Source organism: Mesocricetus auratus, unplaced genomic scaffold (genome assembly GCF_017639785.1).
Source record: "Mesocricetus auratus isolate SY011 unplaced genomic scaffold, BCM_Maur_2.0 Super-Scaffold_100033, whole genome shotgun sequence".
Classification (NCBI taxonomy): Eukaryota; Metazoa; Chordata; class Mammalia; order Rodentia; family Cricetidae; genus Mesocricetus; species Mesocricetus auratus.
Genome location: NW_024429213.1, coordinates 14252960 through 14278303, shown reverse-complemented (window position 1 = coordinate 14278303; position 25344 = coordinate 14252960). Strand labels below are relative to the sequence as shown.

General features: G+C 37.8%; 1 protein-coding gene across 8 annotated transcripts in view; it reads right to left on the bottom strand.

Moving 5' to 3' along the window:
- Window positions 1–25344, bottom strand: part of Ccnb3 (cyclin B3) — a 94502-nt gene that overhangs the window by 1349 nt on the left and 67809 nt on the right. For all 8 annotated transcript variants that reach the window (XM_040733744.1, XM_021235978.1, XM_021235977.1 and 5 more), the window contains 7 exons: window positions 18069–18387; window positions 15340–17955; window positions 14335–14448; window positions 10607–10699; window positions 8192–8329; window positions 5651–5806; window positions 4327–4476 (listed from right to left, as the gene is read on the bottom strand). In XM_040733744.1, the coding sequence (XP_040589678.1) occupies window positions 4327–4476; window positions 5651–5806; window positions 8192–8329; window positions 10607–10699; window positions 14335–14448; window positions 15340–17955; window positions 18069–18387 (3586 nt within the window). The remainder of the gene's footprint in view (window positions 1–4326; window positions 4477–5650; window positions 5807–8191; window positions 8330–10606; window positions 10700–14334; window positions 14449–15339; window positions 17956–18068; window positions 18388–25344) is intronic.

The following is a 25344-nucleotide window of genomic DNA, read 5'->3' as shown; positions in this document are numbered from 1 at the left end:
GAAATTGAGTTTAAACTGAACTACTAGCTTCCTTCCTGCTGGCTAGCTTTCATAGTGCCATAAGGTGCTGTACAGGTCAATTAGGAAGAAAAGTTATCAACAGACAAACCTAGTAGAAAACCCTGAATGCTACAATACTTATCTGCCAGTCAAGATATACCTAATGGCATATTAGTGGCATGATTGTTATAGAAGTAAACAACTACTTTCACAAGCCTGTACTATATATAACCCTGGTCAAAAGTCTATGGCTAGGGAGATTAAAGGTCCTAGTGGGAAACTTGATACTATTGTTTGCTAAATCAATGCAAGTCAAACTGCCTTTTAAACATTTATGCTTTGGCATCTAACTCTCCACCCAAGCAGATCCTGCATACAATTTTCCAGGGTCAGATATAGTGGATCTTCTTGACCTTCCCCTCCATACAACCTGACCAACCTTCCAGATCTAACCTGGATTCCATATCCAATGCTTCTGCTTAATCTGTCCACTCCTGCCTGCTCCAAAACCAATCTTTAAGCTTTTTCTAGAACCTGTCCTGGCTGACCTCCAAAACACAGGTTCCTCTAATACATATCCAACCTTTCTGCCCAGACAGATATATCCCTATCCTCCAGGGTTAAACCAGTATGCACATCCATCAAAACAGTCCAATTCCTTCTGTCCATCTAACTTCATTTCACCTAAGCCATTCCAACCTCTAGGCCAAACCTATCCCCACATCTTCCCTTTTTCCTTAATCTGCTATGTCTGCGTCATACACAGAACTAGCAAAAGAAATCCATATGACCATATTTCATAGCAAGAATGCAAATAATATGAAAGATAAAAGCAATTATCTCCCCCTCCAAAACTTACCAATTCCATAGAAATGTTTGCTATTGAGAATTACCTAGAAGAACTCCAAGACACAGAGTTTAAAAGAACAAATCATAGTCTCCACCAAAGAATTCAAAGAGTTTAAGTTACTAATTTCATTGAGATGTTTAACCAAGTGGTTCCCAAGAAAACAAAAACATAAAGATGACAGAAATGACAAAGACAATCCAAGATTTGAAAGTGAACCTCAACAAAGACATAGAAGTACTGAAGATGAAAGCTGAAATGAGATGGAATTGAAAAAATACCAAAACTCTAAGATAAAGTAGAACATATAGACCAAATAAGCGAAGAATATGAAAACTATTTTGAACACGAGAAAGGAAGATGCAAGAAATGTGAAACAACTTGAAAAATCAAACCTTTGAATTACAGGCATCAATAAAGGAGAAGAATCCCAAGACAATGGTGTAGATCAGATCTTCAACAATATCATAGAAGAAAACACCCCCAAACTAAGGAAATATACAAACACAAGAAGCACATATAACATCAAATAGAAAATACCATAAAAGAAAATCCTTCCACTATAGATAGCATAGCTAAAATACTAAGTATAAAGTACAAAGAATGTTGAAATCTGCAAGGAAAACAAAAACAAAAACTGAAGCCACATATAAAGGAAAATTTGTGAGAATAACAATTGACTTCTCAATGGAAATTTGAAAACCAGAAAAGCCTGGAGTAACACATTCCAATTCCTAAAAACACATGACCAACTTGACTAATATACCTAGCAAAAATATCTGCTGTAGTTGAAGGAGAAAGTTAGACTTTCCAGGATATAAATATCTTAAACTTTTTATTTTCAATAAACATAATCTAAGAAAGAAACATAGGAGCAATACTTTGGGCTGAAGAGAGCAATGAGCATAGCCAAGAAACTGGGGAAACAAACACAAAGTCATAATTAGTAAGATACAAAGTGCCACTTAGAACACAAACAATACCAAAATAAACAATAAAATAATCACAATTAACTCACATGCATTTCAAAAATAACTTTAAATATTAATGGACTCAAGTTTTCCAACAAAAGACACTAGTTTGCTGAACAGAACAGGAAACTAAACCTACCCATCTCTTGTTTTCAAGAAACACGTCTTATCTTTAAACACAGTCACTACCTTAAAGATGAACAAAAGTACTCTAATCAAGTTGAACCTAAAAGCAAGGACACATCACTATCCTAATAGTAGAAAAAACAGACTCCACACTAAAAGTAATCAGAAGAGATAAAGAGGGACAATCAAGGGAACAGTTAATCATGAAGACATTACACACACACACACACACACACACACACACACACACACGCAGGCACGCACGCACACACGCACCAAAAATTGGAGTGCACAATTTCATTTAAAAAGATTACTATTGGATTTAAAGACACATATTAACTTCAACCTAATAATAACATGTGGCTTCAATATCTAACTTTTTCCAATGGACTAGTCATCTGGACAAAAATTATATAGAAAATCATTAGAAATAGATGCTATCATACATCAAAAACAGCTACAGAATATTCCACACAAACACAAAAGAATATCCATTCTACTCAGAAGCACATGGAATCTTTTCTGAAATGGGCCACATTCTGGGGCACAAAACAAATCTTTAAAAATTCAAAAAGGCTGAAATCACTCCTTGAGTATTATCTGACCATAATGAAATAAAACTTAAAGTTTCCATAGCCCCAGAAGCTTTAGCAGAGGCCAGAGTGGTCCTAGAGATAAGATATTACCCACCATCCATTAATCCCCTTTGAGCCCTAGAATGTACCCCTACCACTGGGCTCTATATCCCTACCTACTACTTTGGAAGATTTTACTAGAGGCCAGGCATGATCTAGAAACCCCAGGTAAGATGCCACCTACCACCTTGACAAAAAAGATGACTCTAAATGGATCAAATATCTAAATGTGAAACCTAGAACACTGAGACTTCTAGAAGAAAATATAGGCAGTATCCTACATGATATAGGTGTTTAGGAAAGGACTTTCTGAATAGGACTCCATTTGCCCAAGAATTGAGACCAACAATTGACAAGTGGGACTTCAGAAATCTCAAAAGCTTCTGCACTACTAAAGAAATAATCACCTGGAGGAAGAGGAAGCCCACAGAATGGGAGAGAATCTTTCCCAGAGATACCTCTAACAAAAGATTAACATGCAGAATATAAAGAAGTAAACAAAAACCCAAATAGTCAAAAACAAATAACCCATTCAAAAATGCACTCAGGACCTGAATAGAGAGTTATTAAAAGAAAACATAGCTAAGAAACACCTCAAAAATGCTCAGAATTCCTAGTAATTAGGAAAATGCAAATAAAACAACTTGTAGATTTCATCTTATCCAAGTTGGAATGCAAAACATAACAGAAACCTGAAATACTGAAACTGCTAGGAAAAAATCAATACAATTGGTACAGGATCACCCAGCTGTCTGTGTGGCACTTCCTCAGCATTCAGAGGTTTGCTCATCAAGAGTGGCTCTGAATTTCTAGATATAGAGGGCTTAGAAATGGCTCAGTAAGGGCTACATATCAGTAAGAATTCAAAGTTCTCAAAAGTTGCTTTTCTCTACAATATTTTATAAAATTGAGGAAAGTATCAAATATGAAGTCGAATTAAAGGCTTTATACTTCAGACAGTAGCACTACAGGCATGCCCTGTTACACACATGGACAGATATTTTTAATATTCTATAGTCTCTGTGTCAGGGTTTCTCAAACCCTAGTCCAACAAGATCTTTAAGAGGCCAGTTCTGCTAAGGACATTACAAAGGACAGAAATGGAATGGGGTAGAGGATAGGAAGTGAGCCCATCACAGATCCTATGACAACCAGAGTGACTTCACATTGGCCTGTTTTGTAATTTTGGCTTTTCTGGGACACTTACTTTAAAACAAAAAGTGTTACAGTATTGTAGCTAACAAAAACTAAAAATTTTAAAGTAATCTCTCTAGAAAACCTTGCCATACATTGTGCAAGTGTTAAAAAAAACCATAACTACAGGAACATAGCAGTTTTGTTGTAAGAACTTCCCACAGTCCTAATTTTCACCTCATCTTAACCTATTGTGAGTATTTACCCGAAGTAGTTTGTGTGTGTGTGTGTGTGTGTGTGTGTGTGTGTGTGTGTGTGTGTGTGTGTGTGTGTGTTCATGCACAGGCCAGAGGAAAATATCAGGTGGTCTTGTTCTATTACTATCCACCTTATTCTTTGAGACAGAGTTTCTCACTGAACCTAGAGCCAGGCTGGAATTTAGCAAGTTCCCAATGATTCTCTTGTATTGATAACCCGCATCTCTCCCCATCACACACACACACACAGACTAGGAGCACAATCCAAAATAGCCATGCATAGCTTTTACATGAGTGTTGAGGGTTTGAACTTAGAAGATCATGCTCTTAGCAACTAAGTCACCCCATCCATTTACACAATTGTTGAGATTCCTCATGTAAAGGGCCAAGGCAAAGGAGGCTGCAGCTAGTTTTGAAGGCCTCTCTTGGACATAGTCATATTCCTGCAGGGTCATCTCACAGATGAAGCGGGACAAGGTTAGTGTCTTCATGCTAGCACGGACACACTAAAGGAAATAAGAAGACTGGTTAGACACACTAAAGGAAATAAGAAGACTGGCTAACAATCCATTTAGAAAAATAGTATCAGTCAGAATAATCCCTTTCAAGTTATCCCATCCCTAGTCCACATGGTTCTCTGCTTGAACAAAGTTCTTCACCTGCTACCATGACCCCATTTATAGACTCCTGCCTATAAGGCCTTCAAGGTATGCAAGTGACCCAGGCCCCTCTTGACAGCTTCCAATTGCCAGGTTCTACCCATAAAATACTCTTAACTGCCCCAATGGCCAGCTCTAGGCCCACCTAAGTTCTGGATTTGTAAACCTACCAATACCCTTCCTGGAAAGCTCCCTGCCCAGAAACGCTATATAAACCTCGTCTTCTGCTCAGTTACATGCTGCTTCTCACCTAATTAGAGGCAGCCACAATCCTAAATTTTCCCCTCCCAATAAATCTCTTGTGTGAGGTTTGTTGTGTGATCTGACTTTGCAGTATTCCTTGGCTCCAAACTGCCAGGATACCTTTCCCTTTAGAGCTGTAACACTTTGAATAAACACTTCCCAAACTGGAGCAAAGCTATCACACTTGCATTGGGGAAACCTTTCCCCTAGGAGCAGAACTGTAACACTTACACTGCCTACAAAAATGCATTCACTCCAGGAAAAGATTATGATACTGGCATGGAGATTGGTCATCTTTATGGCCCCTAAATTATCAAATAACTCTCTTTGCTGTAGTAATCATCCTTTGAAGGATCAAAGTCTCCCAACTGTGACTCTATACATAGTCCTACTCTAGGAAATGCTTCATGTTCCAAAACATTCCCTTCATTCCTATGTTCAAGTATTTTTAACTTATAACACACATATAAAACAATTGTAGGATACAATGAATAATTAAAGGGCGATCTTTCCCATAACCAATATTCAACTAAAGAAAATAATATTGCCAGTATTTTCCCCAAAACATATGCATCTTCTCCTGATAAAAGAATATTTTACCACATCCCCTAGTCTGCCCTTATCCCAAAATCATATAGGTACATCACAGAAATGTATAACTTGCCACACCCCAAGTATCTGATAAACAACCTTTCACCAATAAATCTACCAGCCACTCTGAATACAGAAATGATTAATCCAAAAGTAAAATAACTAAGCTATATCTCCTCCCCGTTACCGAAGCATATCTACGCAGAAAAATATATGCAGTGGGAATATTGATATCAAAGTTGAGGGTTTTCAGGATGTTCATTTCCAAGGCAACCATATCACGTTGCTGATAAAGATCTTCACAAATATAAAGGAACTCTGGCAGAGAAGGTGGATAGGATTCCTGTGGATAGAAAAGAGACACGGTCATCCATGTACATCCCTTTCATCTTTAACTATGATAAAGGGAAGGGGAGAGAAGTGAAATAGGGATGTCAAGAACTTTGGATATATGCCAAGGAGTAGTGGCATAGGTGTGTCATATGGTTCTTTTTTTTTTTTTTTAGCTTTTTGAGGATTTCCCAAGCTTAATTCCAGAATGGCTGTACCAAATTGCATTCTCACTAATAGTGAACTGGGGGTCACCTTTCCTCATATCCTCACTAGCATTTATTTTCAGTTGTCTTGTAATGTTCTCCCTCAAAGCCACAGAATATCAAGCAAGCCTCACTGAGCCAGGCATGAGAAACCTCCTTTCAAGCTATTTGTCAGGGTAGTCCAGGGGATACCCAAGACAACATAAGCTACTGCTGTTACTTTCAGCTGCCTCCTAGAGTTTGAAAGAAAGCCCCTGTTTTTCTGAAGACACCACACATTTTGAACATACACAACTATGGAGGAAGAATTTGAGCTGTATTTGATCTGAGAGCTTCCTCCCAGAGGTCTAGCTTTCATAGTACCAGGAGGAACTATACAGGCTGCCAAAAGAGGGAAGCAATCAATAATCCTACCCAGCTATAATATCTATGGATCACAATAATGACCAGCATGGCAAGATAGCCCTAAAAGTGCAACAATGACACTCCTGTCATTGTGGTAACCAACAGTTATCTAATTAGACTTAAGGCCACTTCAACAGGAAGAAAATAATATCTGCTACTGGAAACCTAGCCAGCTTCCCAGAACTAGTGAGGTTATTCATCTTAGAGAAGAACCCACTACTGCTGCTTCACTAGACCAGCAAAATTCCTAACTGCATTCTAAACCGTACTCCAAGCCCCACTCCTACACAAAGAACAGCAGGCAATTAATAACTGCTAAGAGAGGGAGAATTAGTCTTTCTCAGAGATGAGCCCCTCATTTGGTTATCCAATACCAAGTGGTCAGTCCTAAAATCATGTACATACAAGCAATATTAAATGGACTTGTAGGCTGTGTTTTTATATTTAAGTGTGTATGTAAAAAACTAATAATCAAAGAAAAAGAGGACATGAATTTGAAATGAAGTAAGAAGGTTTGGGAGATGGAGGGAAATTAAGTGGATAAATAATGTAATTACATATGAATTATACTTTCATAATTAAAAACTCTGGATGCCAGAAAAATGGCCTAGCAGTTCAGAGTGCCTACTGCTATTACTGAAGACCCAAGTTTGGTTCCTAGTCGCCACATTAACAGGCTCACAGCTCTGAAGACATATGACATCATTGATTCTATGGACACCTGAACTCACATGTGCAGACTCACAAAGAGATAGATGCACATTATTAGGAAATAAAAATAAATACTTTATAAATGTCTTACAGTATTTCTAAATCCCATAAGGGGAAGACATCCTTCTTCCACAGGCCTTAGTAGATGCCTTCTGTTCTGACCATAGGAAGAGTATTTAGGATTCCAAAGCTTGCTAAAACTACCCCATTCCTTTCTTCACCTTTCTTCTTGCTCTATCTAGGTCCAGCCTTTGAAAGTAAGGTGTTTGGTGGCATCTCTAATGATAAGTACAAAGGAGCCCTTGAGCAGGGAAGGAATGAGATAGAGAATGAGGGACCAAGAAGTTAGAAAAAGAAGCAAGGAAAAGGGAAGGGAGGGAGCAGACACACAAAAATACAAAGGGGGTGGGGAGCCAGCAGATACACCAAAAGAAAAAATAGTGTCAAAGTTATTAGAGCCTTTTAATGGAAACTGCTACCTCCTAAATAAGGGAAAGAATTAGAGAGGTTAGCTAGATGGATTATGATCATGAAGAAAAGGCCAGTTGTCTTTATACTGTTACTTCAAAAATAACTATTTCACCCAAAACATTTTAGACTCACTATAATCTACACCAACCATTTTCTAGTTACTGTCACCAGCAATCTACTTTGTTTTATTATAGGTGCAGATAGATTCCCCTAGACAAGGATATGGCTGGTGGAACAAGAAAAGCTTAGGGAGAGGGGCAGAAAATGATGAATGAGCAGGTAGTTTTTAACAGAACTGCCTAACAAATTATGTACCTGTGCCCAAAAAGAATCTTTAAACAAGTGACCCTTGCTGCTCCCAGGACAAATATAACCACCAGTGTCAACCAAGAACTTTCCAGAGTGAGGAAATACACAAAAATTTGGAAAATATCTGTATGTATATGTGTATGTATATATGCATGTGTGTGTAATTTACATACACATAAATTTATAGAGATGCATATACACAATTTTATTTATATGTATATGTACATATACATATCATTCTATATTTAGGATGAATATTCTGTAAGTGCTCTCAGACCTTAAGGATTTAGACTCACCTCAAATTTGGCTGCAATCATGTAGGCAGTGGAACCAAGGAGTTGTAGGTTATCCTTCTTGCATTGTTCCTTCATTAGGTAGTGATCCACTAGCTTTACTGTCAAAAACAGGGTCTCATGATTCATCTGAAAGGATGTCTGAAGAAACAAAGAAGATAGGAATCTGCATATTTTCCAAATAAATGGCCATCTCCAAACAAATCTAGAAACCTTGACTGTCTGGAGCACCAAGGACAGCCCTAGCCAGTTTGTACTCTGCTAGGAATGTGGAAACTACTCCAGAAAGGTACCGACATATACCTTTGTCTAACCCTTTTAAGTACCTTGCAATTATCTGTAATTATCCTTCAGACAGATAATCAATCTCACAAGCTAGACAGCGTCTGTGAGTTCCTTGAGTCCATATACCCTCTCTCTCCTGGAACTCTAACAGTCAGATTCCTGCTTTCCTCATTTGTCAGTAACTTGTAACCTCCACAGAGATAGTGTTTCTTTAGATCCAAAACACTGAGACAGGTCTAAAAGTCAAGTTTCTAACAGGCCCATCTTCCTTTCTAGAAGTTCTAGTAAATAATGTCTTGCTTTCTAGTTTGCAGCATCAACTCACAATTTTTGGTCTGTTGCCCCTTTAATCTCCCAAAACCTATGAGTAACTAGACAAATCTTTCTCATATTGTATTGCCCAATTTCTCTGTTCCACATTTAAGGACATCTGTAAATACATTAGTCTCACTCTAATAATCTGAGATCATTGGCCTATCTTAAATTCAGCTGATTAGCAACTTTAACATTTTCACATGTACTGGGGATTCTGTCATGGGAATTTTATTTTGCTCGCCGCAGTATCCAAATGAATGTCTTAAGATAGAAACAGGAAGAGATCACATAGGTCAAAAGTAATGGCTACAATCTTAAGTAGCAAATTGAAACCAGATAATCACAAACATTTATACGTATGCAGGAACGGGATGCAGTATCTAAGGATAATGTCTCTGTGAGAAAATGGTACAGGCAATACTTACATTACATCCTTCTAGTACACACTTACCCCTGCATGCTAGTTTTAAATGGTAATATACAAATACACAGGTAATATATGAACAATAATCCTGTATGCTTTCATGCATATGTGTGAGCGCCCATGTAAGGAGTGCATGCATGTGCACATGTAGAGGCTAGAGGTCAACCTCAGGTATTATCCTCAGGTGCCATCTGGCTGATTTTTTGAGACAGTCTCTCAGTGGGACTTGCAGCTCACTGATTCTGTTAGGCTAGGTGACCAGTGAGCTCCAGTGATCTGTCTTTCCTCACCCTTCCAGTGCTGGGATTACAGATACATACTATCATGCTTAGCCTTTCATATATAGGCTGGGGCTACACTCAGGTCCTTATGCTTGGCTGCAAAGAGGCTTCTATTCTAGTAAATGGGGTGAAACAGAAGATGAAATCAAGTTCTTTCCTGCTACATTCTTGCTGGCTACAACTTAAGTCCCATAAAACCAAGCCATTTGTAGACAATCTGCTTCTGAGAGAGTTTAATAGGTAGCAGAGCTGATTGCTTTCTTCAGCCTATTGAAAGTCTTAATGCAAGGGTTCTTAAAACAAGAAAACAAATGACAAAAAAGGTAGAGAAAAGGTAGAACATTATATAGCACAAACAATAACAATTCTTGAAGACAAAGACTAAACATTTAGATTAAAGCACCTTAAATTATTACAACATAATTATAGAAACAAGAGCCACACTTAAATATTTTTAATTCAAACGTAATATAATACCTCCAAGACTAGGGATTGAAGGCTTGTACCACAACTTTCATCTTGGGATTTGCTTGTTTTTTAAAAGTTTTTTATAATTTATTTATTCTTTTAAATTTCAATTTATATTCCAACCACAATTCTCCCTCCTGCCCCTCTTGATGGGGGGGGTAAGGGGAATGAGAGGAGGTGTGGGAGGAATTTGTTTGTTTTTAAGTAATGCAGACATATATAGTAGCACAGGCCTGTGCTCTCAGTACTCAGAAAGCTGAGGTAGAAGGATTTAAGGTTAAAGGTTGCATGTGTATTATTGACATAAACAAGAGACAGCAGAACCTTAACAACAAAATGTACAGAAAATTATCTGAAAGGATACACTTCAAATAATATATAGCTATTACCCTAGATTATAAATAGTATTGAAACGATAATTATTTGGTTTAATCCAGCCTCTGTACTTGAACAAGTTTGGCTAAAGCTGATTGACTGCAAAGTGAACTACAACCTGTAAAAGTTGTAACCCCAACTTGTAACCAAACAACTGAGTATCAGTCAATCAGAAGCTAAAGCTCTATAGATCCAGTGTGGTTTTAGAATATTTAATTTGAACTGAAAAGGAAAATAACAGCTTCTCAAGGTAGCAGTTGCCATGTTTACCTGTACTTCCACCAACCAGTCCACAAGAATGGCTCTCATATCACTGGTGAGTTCCATCTGCATGTCCATGTATTTCACAACTATGAAGTTTTCCTGATAGTATTGAAAAAGAAATGTTAATAATTATTCTTGTACTTCAAAATTTTAACAATTAACTTCTTTTTCATGGTTCTAAGACACTGCTTTCAACTGGTATCAGATGTGAGCATATCAGAGTATCCTTTTCTCAACAAGTTCAAGCTATCTTTGGGAAATGGACATATAAAATATTTAAGTATCAGAAGAGATATTGGAAAACCCACTCATGGCTGTCAAGGAATACTAAAAGAGTCATAATACTTCTTTGCAATCCAGTCTAAAACACAATACCATGCTGTGCAGACCAATGCTTTTACATCTTTGACATATATATGTAGTACTCAAATGCCAGTCATATAAGCTCCATGTTTTGATTTAGAAAAATAAGCTTTCCAATAAAACCTACCAGAGCCAGTCTACCCACCTGCCTGACCCCTTAGTCACCCCACTGGCCATTCCATGGACCGTGTGGTACCCTGTGAGCTCAAACTCAGGCATGGACCCCAAAGCTAGTTGGTGATCCACCCCATCCACTATGCTACCCAGAGATCTCATGGCTCCTATGAGTACAACTCCAAGTATAGATCTTCAGCCCAACCTACATCCTACCCACCTCCACAAAGGATGGTGTAACATTCTGTGCCCTACTTTCTGGGAGCACCTTTCACTCCCACTGAGATCCCAGACCCTGCTACCCAAGGACTACCTGTAAAACTGGGTAAGTGAACCCTCACAGACTTCTAAAGATCAGTTATAAGAATCTTCTAGCTACAGATGATCTGTTCCTGGGTTCAGAAGTTGCACCCATTCCTAGCTTAAATGAGACTACTTACGACATTCCATTTAAACATCAACAGAGTTGCTCCAATACTGAGCTTCAAGCGCCATTCAGCTGGACCACAACCTGGTAAGTTGGAGTAGCAGCAAACAAAGATCCAAATAACCACAACAACAAAGGTGATAGAGAGTCAATATCCATAACAAGAAAAAACCCCAACTTTTTAACTCCAGATGCCTAGGTCATATCACAAAAACAAACAAAAACCTACATTGAAATCACAGAATATGAAAAAGCACGACCTTAAAGTTTCATCCCTATTGGCTAGCTTTCCTAATCCTGGAAAGTGCTATGCTTGTTACCAGGGGAAAAAATTAATCATCAGGCTTACCCAGATGTGATCCCTGCAAGCTATAACAACAACTGTAAGCTATAATAGCATCTCTCCCTGTACAATAGTGGACTGAATGTTACACATTCTGATTGGATTTAAGGCATGCTCTGCAAGATGGAAGCCATACCTGTCACTATTATTGGGGCCAAAACCAGGGGATAGACAGACTTAAGGGATAACCTAACTGCTACTCTGCTGAAAGGACATGGTATTAAATCAACTCCTAGTGACTTAATGCTACGTCCATATATTACATACATCTGTCAACCCTCATTGGAGAAGCTTCTTTCAGTAGAAGGCAATTAACACAGACCCACAACTGGTCGATGTGCCAAAAATAAGACACCATAGAATGCTCAGCCCTAAATGGCTCAGGGATGCTTGTAGAAGAGGGAGTAGAAAGACTGTAAGAGTCAGAGATGATGGATGATTACATTGAAACAGTGTTCTCCAGGCATAATACATATGAATTCATAGTAGTTGTGATGGCATGCACAAGATCTGCGAACGCTCTACCCAGATAAAATCCCAGCAAGGAGGAGGCAGGAAGTGAACATGAAATTCCACCACTAGCTGAGGAGCTATTAGCTATTTCTAGCTTCTGGGAGAGGGGAAAGTCAGTTTTAAGAATGTGATTCTTGGTATATCAACCACACTCCAGGGTGGCCAAGAAATAATATAAGGGCAATCAAATTGGATTTGATGGGCTTATAAAAAGAAGACACAAAGTTGGGTGGGTATAGAGGTAAGGATGGATCTAGGAGGAGCTGGGAAGGAGTGTGAATATGGCCAAAGAATTAATGAAATGTCCTATATTTAAAAAAGGATTTCAGAAAATGAGAAAGAAGGCACAGAGCCAGATAGACAGAGAGGTGGGAGGATCTGGGAGTAGACAAGGGAGGGAAAACCATATCAGAATACACTGTATGAAATGTGGTTCATGTGGTAAAGTATTACATGATGCCAAGAACATATGGCAGCCAGGAATCACAGAGACTGAAGGGTCTATTGTCCCCAAATACCCTCTACATGCTTCCTTCTCATAACTGAATCTCCTCTTATGAAACCCACCTCCTAAAGGTTATGCTATCTCCTGGTATCACCTCAAGCTAGAGACTGAGCCTTTGTCGAACATTCTAGATCCAAAATATAGCATAAGAAATCCTGGGAAATCTGAAATGTGTTGTCATCCAGGATACCTCGTCTATGTTTGACATATGGAGTCGGTGTATTATTGTGTAACTGAGCATTTTATCTGAGGGATCGGATGTAAACTTTGGTTGCTCAGTGTGAGAATCTAATCACACTATTGAGTCTGTGTGTTAGAGAAATGGGCAATTGCTGCCTCACAAAATGGTGTACTAGCTTCAGATGGAAAAAAATCAACTCTAATTCCTAAAAAAGAAAAAGTACAACTTTGCCTTTAAAAAGAAAACACTGTATAAAAATCTATTTTCAAAAAATAAAAATAAAAACTAGGAAACAGGAAAAGAATTCAGATTTCATCTGATACTAAGCCAAGATTTAAAAAACCCAACAGAGATGTCTCCTGGTTTCTCTAAGTTACAGATGGTCCTGAATTATTTCAACTTAATTTTTGTACTTTATTATAGATAAAAAGTAATACACATTCAGTAGAAACATAGCTACTGTTTTTTTTCAGGGCTAAAAAATGTGGTATAATCCTCTCTCTCAATGCTAAGTAGCTTCATCAATCTACATTTTACAGTGAACACTGTAGCTGAAACTAGATATTTCAGTTTACTGTGAGTTCATTTAGATTTTATCCTCTTCATATGTCAAGTAGTATCTGTACATTAGAAAAGGCATGGACTATAAAATCAGGTAATCAATTCTCTCTAGAGAGAGTGTGAGATATTCATTCCCCATCATATATAGAGACTGCTAAAACTTCTACTTGGTAGATAATCTTGTTCTTAACTGTTTCATTGAAAAAAGAGAAGAAAATTTGGAACTGAGAAATATTTAAAGCAGACTTTCATTTTCAAAGGCAAAGGATACTGCACCAAATTGGAAAGTTGAAACAACAGGTGTGATTATTACATACAATGTCAGAACCATGGGAAAACAAGGAAAAGGATCTCTAACAGAAGTTACTCAGAGACAAGTTACTTATGATTTTTATGTCTTAGATGGTCTGATCTGCAGTTAGATGTTGCCAGGCCATGGTCTTCATGGTAATCAGACTTTTGTTTGTATTTCAATTCTACCAAGTAATATGGATGTCTCTGGGTAAAAAGGAGATAATAATCTCCACCCTCAAGAAACTTTTGGAAGAATTAAGATAATGTCTACAAATCCTTTAACTAACATAATGGTCAACTCACAATAAGCTGCCAATAGATGGTATTCAAAGATACTATTGTTTTCTACATCATTATCATAAGCTGAAGGCGAGAATGAGATGGAAATGAGAACTAGAAATCCCTGTCTACCTCTAGCAACCTACATACCCACCTCTCTCTTCCTCAAATAAATGAAGATTTCCTTGATATATATAGAGTTGAGTGCTGGATTACAGTCTTCCTTTTCAATACTTTCCACTGTGTCACTGTCTTCCAGTACGATTACCTGTTTAGAACAAAAAATAAAAATTTTGAGTACATGTTCCATGGTTTTTGGCAGGAGACTAGTTTAGAAAGGGACAGAGGGAACTTTCTAGGGGTAGTGGAAATGTTTATTACATGTTAATGTACACACACACACACACACACACACACACACACACACACACACATATATATATATATACATATATTCTTGGTCTTAATAAGCACAAATACTTTTTGCTACTAAGCTTCATCACTATAAAATCAGAAATTAAAAATTTTCTGCAGTATCAATTTGATATAAGAAGAAAATTTCAAAGTGCCTAATAAATTTTTCGCATTTCATGAGTAACCTTAGGGTATGAAAGAGGAGAAAGAGGAGATTATGCATTACCCCTCATTAAATAAAATTAGAAGATAGCCAAAGAAATGCCATCTCTCACTGAGTGGAAGCTCCTTCCACAACACAGTAGACACTGCTTAATTGCTTAAGCAGCACATAAAAAGAACACTTTTGAGGTACTGGGATGATGGCTCAGCGGCTGAGAGCACCCACTGCTCTTGTAAAGAACTCAAGTTTAGTTCCCAGAACCCATTCTGGGCAGCTCAAAACTGACTATAACTCCAGCTCCAGAGGTTTACAATGCCTCTGACTTATACAGGCACCTGAACGCAAATGCATGACAGACAGACACACACACACACACACACACACACACACTTTATTAAGACTACTTCTTAAATAATCTCCTTGGGAGTTAGTATTGCAAACTTACCCTGGCTTCAGTATTCAAAACCATATTAAAAAAAACTATCTTTGGTAAAAAGATAGCTTGTCTTAAATTAGATAAAGCAACTTACCTAAATTAGATAAAATACCTTACCTAATTTAAGAAAAAGGAGAAATAAATACCTCAGTCTGTCTTTCACCCACAGCTGACTTCAGGTCATTGAAAACATAATGATATAAGCTGGAACTCATGACGGGACTGAGCGTCTCCTCAACGGGTACAAGAGCACTGTAATCGCCTGCTCGGGATTCTAAAGCATTGATGGGCATATGAGTGTTATTCGCTTCTGGAAATGCAAAGAATGATTTGAAAAACTCCTCTTCATCAATAATACTAGTGTCTTCCATAGTTAGTAGGTCTGTAAAGAACAATTGGTCTGCAGCAGTGAGTCCCTCGTACAATGCCAGTGTCTCAGTGGACTCCTCCACATTTAATGTCTTTCTGGTTACATCATCCTTCTCAGTGTCGGGTTTACGATCAAAAGTCAAAAACTCCTTCGGACTTGCCCTCTCAATGCTGGGATTCTCTTTCAAGGGCAATGGTTTCTTCAGGGTAGCCTCTGTTGTAGTGCTAGGGTTCTCCTGCAAGGCCCAGGGCTCCTCCAGAGTAGATTCTCCCCCAATTTTAGGTTTCTCCAACAATTCCAACACTTCGTTCAAGAGAACCTCGACGTTACTGGGTGGTTTCTTCTGAAAGGCCAAGGCTACCTTCTCCACATCAGGCCTCTTCACTATCACCAGCAGCTCCTTCAGGACAGTCACCAGCTCAGCTCGGGGCTGCTCCTGTGAAGCAATTGTCTCCTCCTTGAAGTTTGCTGTCTCCTGCAAGGGCCAGCATTGCTTGTAGTGAGCTTGTGTGTCAGTGGTGTACTTATTGGGGACAACCTCCTCAGTAGAATTATCTTGTGTGATCAATGGCTTCATAAGGACAGCCATCTTCTCCATACTGTGATCCTCCTGCATGTTTAAAGGTTTCACAGTGGACTCCACCTTAGGACTGGGAAAGCATTGAAAGTTCAGTGAATGATAACCAAGACACTCATCAACATCACTGCTGTTTTCTTCCAATATCTTATTTAGGACAAATTCCTGCTCTAGAGCAACAGTCCTCTCTTGGCTCGATTCTGCAGAGGAAGGATATCTGTCCTTACAAAAGAGCTTTCTTAAAAATATCTCTTCTTCAGAAACACTGTCCTGTGAGTCAAAAAGTTTTCTGTGGGAGCCCATTTTTCCATCAGTCTGGGATTTAAAGGTATCTTCACCAGCAGAACTATAAGGAGAAAATAGCTCTGGAGAGAAGAACATCTTGTCATCATTTAAAGACACTGATTCCTTACTATATGCCCCTTCTTGACTGGTGGTCTTCTGTGAGTTCAATGACATTGGGAGGGGTAGTTTCTGCAGAATAGAGCACTTTTTATTCAGTGAAGATGGATTCTGTTGGAACCCAGTTACGGTTTCATTCCTAAGTGATCCAGGCTTTGGAGAGAACAATTTCTTATTTTCATCAGTTTTTTCCAGCCACTCTGCCTGTGCTGGCCAGAGGGGGGTTATGTGAGTAGCACACTTTTTTTTCGGTATAGCTGTATTTTCTTTCTTAAATGGCAGTGGCTCCTTAGCCAGTGACTCTGCTCCTGAAGTGGCTGTCTGTAATATTGCTGGATCTATTAAATGGAACATTGTCCCTTGAGAAAAAGTCTGCTGCATCTCTACAGCTAAAGGCTTGTAGGTGAAGGCTGGCTCCTCCATGATGCATCGTTTCTTAAAAGCTGAAGCTGACTGACAATGTGACTCCTCCTCCATGTGATGCTTTCCTGGGGCACAGAGCTTCTTTGGCTTGGACAATACCCCAGGACTAGTGTGCCTCTTTTGTAATGCAGACAGCCTCTGGAAAGGGGGCTCTTTCTCAGTGGTAGACTTCATGAAGGACAATGGCTCATTTGTAACTGGCTCTTGTGCTGCAGGGTTATTGAAGAAATGTCTTCTTTTAGGGAGATGCTGTTTCTTCTTTAAAGATGAGTGCTTCTTCATGCGAGGGGCCTCTTCCATGCTACGCTGCTTCTTCAAAACTGGAGCTCCATGAAAATACAACACCTTTTCCTTAGTGGTAGGCTTTTGCAGAGCCAAGGACTTCTCCACAGTGGACATCTCCACGTGAGCAATATGCTTGTCTGGCAATGCAGTTGGCCCCTGGAAATGGGAATGTTTCTTAGTGGTAGACTTCTTAAAGGACGATGGCTCATGTTCATGGGTAACTGGCTGAATTCCTAGTGACCTAAAATTAATGATGCTCCCCTGAGTGTCACGATTATTTTTAGAAATTAGCTTTTGTGTATGGGTTGTTTCATTGGTACTATGTTTCCCTTTAAAAGTAACTGACTCTGTCAAAATGTCATCTTTATTATTTGTATTCTCTTGTAACACCAATGGCTTCTTCAAGATGCTTGCCTCCCCTTGAGCATTATATGTCTCTTTCAGTAAAGATGGTTCCTGTATCAAAGATTTCATCTCTTTGGCAGGATGCTTTTTCTTGAAAGACAGCTTTCTAATTACTGATTTCTCTCTAGTGGTTACCACCTTTAATTCTGATGATTTCTTTCTGAATGAACTCTTCCCTCGAATAGTAGACTTCTCTTCTTGAATAGCAGGTTTATTCTTTAAAGATAATGGACTTGAGGTGAAAGTCGCCTTCGAGGTGAGAGTTGCCTTCCTGGTGGCAGGCTTCTTTGAATCAATCATCTGTAAATGGAAATAATTAGTAGAATTTTAGTCTTTCACAAATAATAGCTTTTGGTGAAGCCATATCTCTGAAAATATCTCTGAAAAAAAATCTGATTCCCTAAGCATAATACCTCCTTAATGGTGTCTGCTTCTTTAGGCTCATCCATCATTTCTGAAGTCATCAGCTCTGTATCAAGCCCATCGTAAACTTCTGTCTCCTCCAGCAAGGTTACTGGCTGCTCCTTTAGAAATTTATCACGATGATATGCACGCTTCTTCAATGTCTTCTTCATAAGGCTTGTTTCTTCAGTAGCAGGTTTCTCATTTAAAACTGATGTCTTTTGAAAGACAGATGGTTTCTCAGTAGTTAGTGCTTTAGACTTGGTGGGTATATCCTGAATAAACTGTTTCTCTATGTTTGACACTGAGGTAACAAGTGCCAACTTAGAACTGTAAATGAAACAAAGTGTGGGTAAGAACAATGTAACTCCTAGTCCCCACCCACTATTTCATTCTGTTGTTATATTAACTAAAAGAAAGGGAAAGAGTGTCAACACCAAGATAGAAAAAAAAAGATGTAACCCATACCAAACCAAGTTAGTAGCACACCATATAGCTTCTATGCCTACATCCTTACACTTTTCTACTTTTCCCAGGAGATCCATGTCATACTTTCTCAAATATGGCTTACTACCATTATTTATATACAAAATTCCTATTATGATACTTACTTGGATGAGTTACCTGTATATGTATTGGCCACTCTCACTAGAAATAGTTATTTATCTTTGCCTAACCACACCATGCCTCTAATAAAATGCAGGTTGAAATTATTATTGTTTGAAGGGTAATGAGAGATGAAGGCTAGTAATTAACACTGATGGTACCTTCTATATGTCAAATCTAAAGCTGTGTTTTAAATAGGATTTCATGATTAATGAGAGTGATTAATTTAGCATAATCAAATCATTTGAAGAATACAAGTCAAAATAAGAACTAAATGGAAGTAAAACCACACCATCCTGAACATCAGGTATAAATGCCTCTAAAGAATCCATATCATATGATTCAATTCACATGAAATATATGGGATTCTAGGGTTGTAGGGCAGTGGTTCTCAACCTGTGAGCCAATCCCTTTGGGTGCCGAACAAGCCTTTCTCCTAAGAACATCTGGAAGTACAGATATTTACATTATGACTCACAACAGTAGCAAAATTTCAGTTATGAGGTAGCAACAAAAATGATTTTATGGTTGGGGATCCCCACAGCATGAAGAACTGTATTAAAGGAGGGTCACAGCATTAGGAAAGTTAAGAAGCACTGGTGTAAGGAGAGTTGGAAAGTAAACTCCTAGATACAATTTGCTTTTTAAAATTACACAGCTCTAGAATTAATTTTTAAATTACTGTATTATAAAGGTTACAATTGGGCTGGAGAGATGGCTCAGAGGTTAAGAGCCCTGGCTGCACTTCCAGAGGTCCTGAGTTCAATCCCCAACAACCACATGGTAGTTCACAACCATCTGTAATAAGATCTGGTGCCCTCTTCTGCCCTGCAGGCATACATGCAGACAGAGTACTGTATACATAATTAATAAAATCTTAAAAAATAAAAGATAACAATTAATTAAAAGGAAATGCTTTGTAAGATTCTGCTTGACATAACAGGCTTTCCTGATGAGGGCATTTAGAAGTCATCTACAGGTCTTCAGATAATCTAAGTACAATAAGAACATGCATTTTCAGGAGCTAGCCTGCCAAGATTCTAATTCTGTGTCCTCATTTAGGATCCAGGTAATCTTGTGCAAATTAATTCAGTGCTTCAGGTTTCCTACCTATAAAATGAGGATAAAAGTTATATCTCTTTAATAAGTTTATTTAGAAAAGATGACAAAATATGCTTAATGACACTTAAAGGAATGTTAAGAGCAGTTCAATGGAATAATTTAACAGTTCATTAGAACTATATAATTTAGATAAAATGAACAAATTTGTAGAAAGTAACACACTACCAAAGCTCATTAAAGACGAAAAAATTAATTAGATTTGTATCACATAAAGGAATTGAATTAGCAACTGAAAAAACTAAACACAAAGAAGTGTTCAGGCTCAGATGGCTTAACTGGTGAATTCTACCAAAATCTTAGAGAGATTAAAACCAGTTCCTCATCGACTTTCTTAAGAAATAAAAAAGTGGAAACAGAAGCTGGGTGGTGGTAGTGCATGACTTTAATCCCAGTATTTGGGAGGCAGGGGCAGGTGGATCTCTGAGAGTTCGAGACCAGCCTGGCCGACAAGAGCTAGCTCTAGGAAGGCTCCAACACTACATAGAGAAACCCTGTCTCGAAAAAACCAACAATAACAAAAAAGAAAGGTGGAAACAGTTTCCAACTCACACTTTAAGGCCAGTGGTATTATGATACCAAAAAAAACAATAGTATCATAGGATAAGAAAATTATAAACCATTACCTCTTATGGATATAGATGTAAAAACGCCCAAGAAAATACTAGAATAACAAATCCAGAAATGCGTTTTCAAACGATGATCCCCATAATCAAGTACATTCCCTAGTAGTGCAAAATTATTTTAACATCCAAAATTCAAATATTATACCATACTAACAGAAAAAAAATGTCATTATTATCAATGGATCCATAAAACTCATTTCACAAAATTCAACACTTTTTCACAATAAAAACCATTTAGCAAACTGTAAAAAAAATGATATTCTTGGGCTGGAAAGATGGCTCAGCAGGCTCATAAAGATGCTTGCTGCTCAGCATTCAATCCATGTAATGAACAGATACGCACATACATACATACATACATACATACTCAAGCAAATATAAACAAAATTAAAGGAAAGGCAAACACTAACTGGATTCAATAGGTTGTGTGCGTGCGTGCATGCATGCGTGTGTGTGTGTGTATGTGTGTGTGTGTGTGTTTATCTAGACAAACAGAGGGAGAGACAGACTTACTACCGTGCAGATAGACAGATGGATAGACAATAGACAGACTGAGAAAAGACAAAGAATGGACCAATGGACAGACAGACAACAGATGGACAGAAATCATCAATTCTAGTGGAGATGGTTGGGAGGATGGAATGCATGAGGAATTTGACAGAGGAGAAGGGCTAGAAAAGATACAGATATGGTACACACATACATGAAATTTTCAAAAGTACATTTAAAGAGGAAATGAGATTCTTGAACCTGATAAAAAGACATCTATAAAAACTCTAAAGTTAACATCATATTTAATAGTGACAGAATAATGCTTTCCCTAAACATCAGGAAAAAAGTCAAGGATGACCAATTAATGGCACTTCTACATTTTACAACATTCTAGCTAAGGCAATTAGATAATAAAATTAAATAAAGGCATCTCTATTAGAAAGAAATAATCAAAATTATATTATCATATAAGATCTTATATAGAAAAATCCCAAGGAATTCATACAAAAGCAATTATAATAGATAAGTTAAGCAAGATTTCAGGATACATGATCAATACACAAAAATCAGAGGGATAATTATTCCAGACATAAAGATATACTGTAGAGCTATAATACTATAATTTGTACAGTACTGGCACAAAAATAGACATGTAGACCAGTGGAACAAAACCGAAAACCCAAACATGAGTACATGTTACTAGAGCCATCTGATATTAGACAAAGAGACCAAAAATATATATTGAAGAAAAGACAATATCTTCAACAAATGGTACCCATACACAGAAAAATAAAATTATATATATATATAATTTTTATCACTATGCAACAATTAGACCCAAGAACACAGTACACCAAAGGCTTCAATTTGAAATCTTAAACTGCTAGAAGAAACATAGACTGTACTTACAAGATATAGAGGTAGAAAAGGACTTTCTAAATAGAAGTACATTTGCTTAGGAATTAAAACCAACAACTGACAAGTGAGACTTCATAAAAAGTAAGGCTTTTGCACAGCTAAGGAAACAGTAAATCAAGAAAAGATAAGGCTACAGAATGGGAAAAACTCTCTGCCAGCTACACATTTGACAGAGGATTAGTATCCAGAATATATAAACAACACAAAAAAGAGTCAAGAAAACTGGGTTATGGATCCAAACAAAGGGTTCCCAACTGAAGAAATAAAATTAGCTAAGAAATATCTCCAAAGTGTTCATCTGTAGCAATTAGGGGAATGCAAACTAAACAACCTGAAGATTTCATATCACCCTAGTTGGAAAGGCTAAGATAAATAATATCATTTGACCATAGATGCTAGCTACGATGTGAAGAAAGCAGAACCCTCGTTCATTATTGGTAAGAATGCAAACTAGAGAAGCCAATCAAGAAATCAGTATGGAGAATCTTTCTAAAGCTAAAAATAAGTGAACCATATGACCCAGCTATACCACTCCTTTGCCCAAAGAACATAGCATACTACTGCACAGATCTTTCTCAGTTATGTTTGTAGTTCCTCTATTCACAATATGTTGGAAATACAAACAACCCAAATGTCTTTCAACAGATGAATGAATAAGGAAAATATGATACATGTACATGATGATACACAAAAATTTGCAGGTAAATGGACTAAACTGGAAAATACTATGCTGATTGAAGTAACTCAGACCCATAAAGAAAAATGATGCATGTTTCTATTGTCTGTGTTTCATTACTCCAAATCATCAGGCATTAATATAGAACTGGCAATAACCAAATAAACCAGAAAAATGAAAAAAGATCATTGGTGGTGAGGCTAGAGAGAGGACTAGCAGGATATAGGTGATATGAAGGAGAAAAGGGGAAAAGGGGAAAAGGAAGGGGTCTTAAGTTTGGGAGTGGGGAAGGAGATCAATATAGAAGGAAAAGAGGGAGGAGAGACAAATGTCATTAAAGATATTTACAGAGGTCTTGAGGAGTCATTTCATTTTATATTTACCTAAAATTTATATTTATCTAAGGTTATGCCACTTGGGCTGATAATGCTCCCCCCTCTCTACAAGAGTCATAGACTAACAAAATAAAAACACACAGAACCAGGCACAAGAAACCTCCCTTTAAGGTGTTGGTCAGGGTAGTCCCAGAGACTCCCTAAAACAATATAGGCTACTGCTGTTACCCTTGGGTACCTCCCAGAGGTTGAAGGTAAGTCCCTATTGCTGAAGACACCACATATCTTGGGCACAAGATATGAAGGATTCGAGCTGGATCTGATCTGAAAGCTTCCTCCCCAAAGGCTACCTTTCATAGTACTAGAAGGTGTCATGACAGCTTCCAAAGGAGGGAAGTAACCAACAGTCTTATTCAGTTATAACACCTGTAAACCAAAACAATGACCAACATGACAAGATAGCCCTAAAAGTACAACAGTGACACTCCTATCTTGGTAGTAACCAACAGTTATCTAATTAGACTTAAGGCCACTTCAACAGGAAGAAAATAATATCTACTACTGGAAACCTAGCCAGCATCCCAGAACTAGTGAGGTTATTCATCTTAGAGAAGAACCTACTACTGCCGCTTTGCTAGACCAGCAAAATTCCTAACTGCATTCTAAACCCTATTCTTGTAACCACAATAAGTGCAACTATCACTTTCATCTAAGAAGCTTCCCTTTGCAGCAGGTGGAGAGCATTAGGGAAAACCATAAATGGTCAAGATGCAGATATATCACGGTTGATATATCTATAACATAAGTCCTGCATATAAGGTTCAAAGAATATTGTGGGAGGAGGGATGGAAAGATTGTAAGAGACAGAGGACCAGGAAATCTGCTGTGAGATGTGTCTCCTAGAAATGACAGGAAAGCTTTATCCATGAAATCTCAACAATGTGACTGCCTCAACAGAAGCTGAACAATGACAACACCAACAGACATGTCAGTGTGGAGGCAAAAAAAATCTCACAAGCTCCACTCTTACACAAAGAACAGCAGGCAATTAATAACTGCTGAGAGAGATAGAATTAGTCTTACCCAGTGATAAGTCCCCTAATTGGTTATCCTATACCAAGTGATCAGCTTTCAAATCCTATAAGCAACACTAAATGGACATGGCATGTATATAACAACACTAATCAAAGAAAAACAGGATATGAATTTGAGAAAGTATGGGAGCCTGGAAAGGGCTGGAGGGGAAAGAGAAGGAGGAAAATTATATTTTACTTAAAATAAAAAATTTTAGCTGGGCAGTGGTGGCATGTGCCTTTAATCCCAGCACTTGAGAGGCAGAGGCAGGAGGATCTTTGTGAGTTCAAGGCCAGCCTGCTCTACAAAGCTACACAGAGAAAGTTTGCCTCAAAAAATTTAAAAGACATAGAATGACATGTGATTATAGTGAAGTCCCAACAAATGGTAGGTATTACTCATTATAGTGTCATTATTAGGTCCATTCCACTAAACCCTGAATAAAAAGAAGAATGTTTGTTTCTTGCTAATGTCAAAATAATAAAAGATATTCAAGAAAAACTGACATGGTGAATTAGGGCCAAATATGTTTGCACAACCCAGGAATTCCATTTAAGCCACAAACTAAATAATAAATATGAATCTTCCAGTCGCATTTCTCTCTATTAGCTGCATGCCCTGTGGGTCATGCTGGTTAATTTCTGAAATTCCCATCTTTTTACCTTATTCATTAGAAGCTATGCTTAGCTTTGTTACATTCATCTTTCTAATTTATTTAAGTACATATTGGTCAGTACCTAAAGAAGTAATTAGAGCTGAAATTTGGTGGTGTACGCCTTTAATCCCAGCACTTGGGAGTTAGAGGCAGGTGGGTTTCTGTGAGTTTGAGGCCAGCCTGGTCTATAGAACAAGTTCCAGGACAGATTCCAAAGCAATACAGAAAAACTCTGTCTTAAAAATAAACCAAACAAATAAAAAGAATTAGAATAAAGAGAAACCCTTAAAGAAGAGGGGAGGTAAGAAAGGGTAATGAAATACACATGACATGAAAGCAGAAGGGGAGACCATCTTGGCTAGGGAAAACAGGGAACCAGCCAAGACACATGTGGTCCAAAGGAGGGTAATTGGATAAGGCTGATGAAGCAGAACAGAATATAGCCACATAGGCATGAAAAAACAATAGTAAATCTCATTATGCTGTATGTTTACTTAAAAGAGAAAATTTAAAAACAGTGAAATGTAATCTGTGAATGCCCAACCACATCTGAAGATTTAGGAGAGAGTAAGAACAAATAATTATGATAGTAAGGAGTCAATATTTTTCTGTACAGTAACAGACAATAAATATATAACCAGGTATAGTGGCCTACACTTGCAATCTTAACATATGGGAGGCTAAGGCAGGAGTATCAAGAGTTCAAGGTCATTGTGGGCAACATAGTAAAACCCAGGTCTCAAAGAAAAGTTGATAATCAACTCTATGCTAGCAGTGTAAACTCAA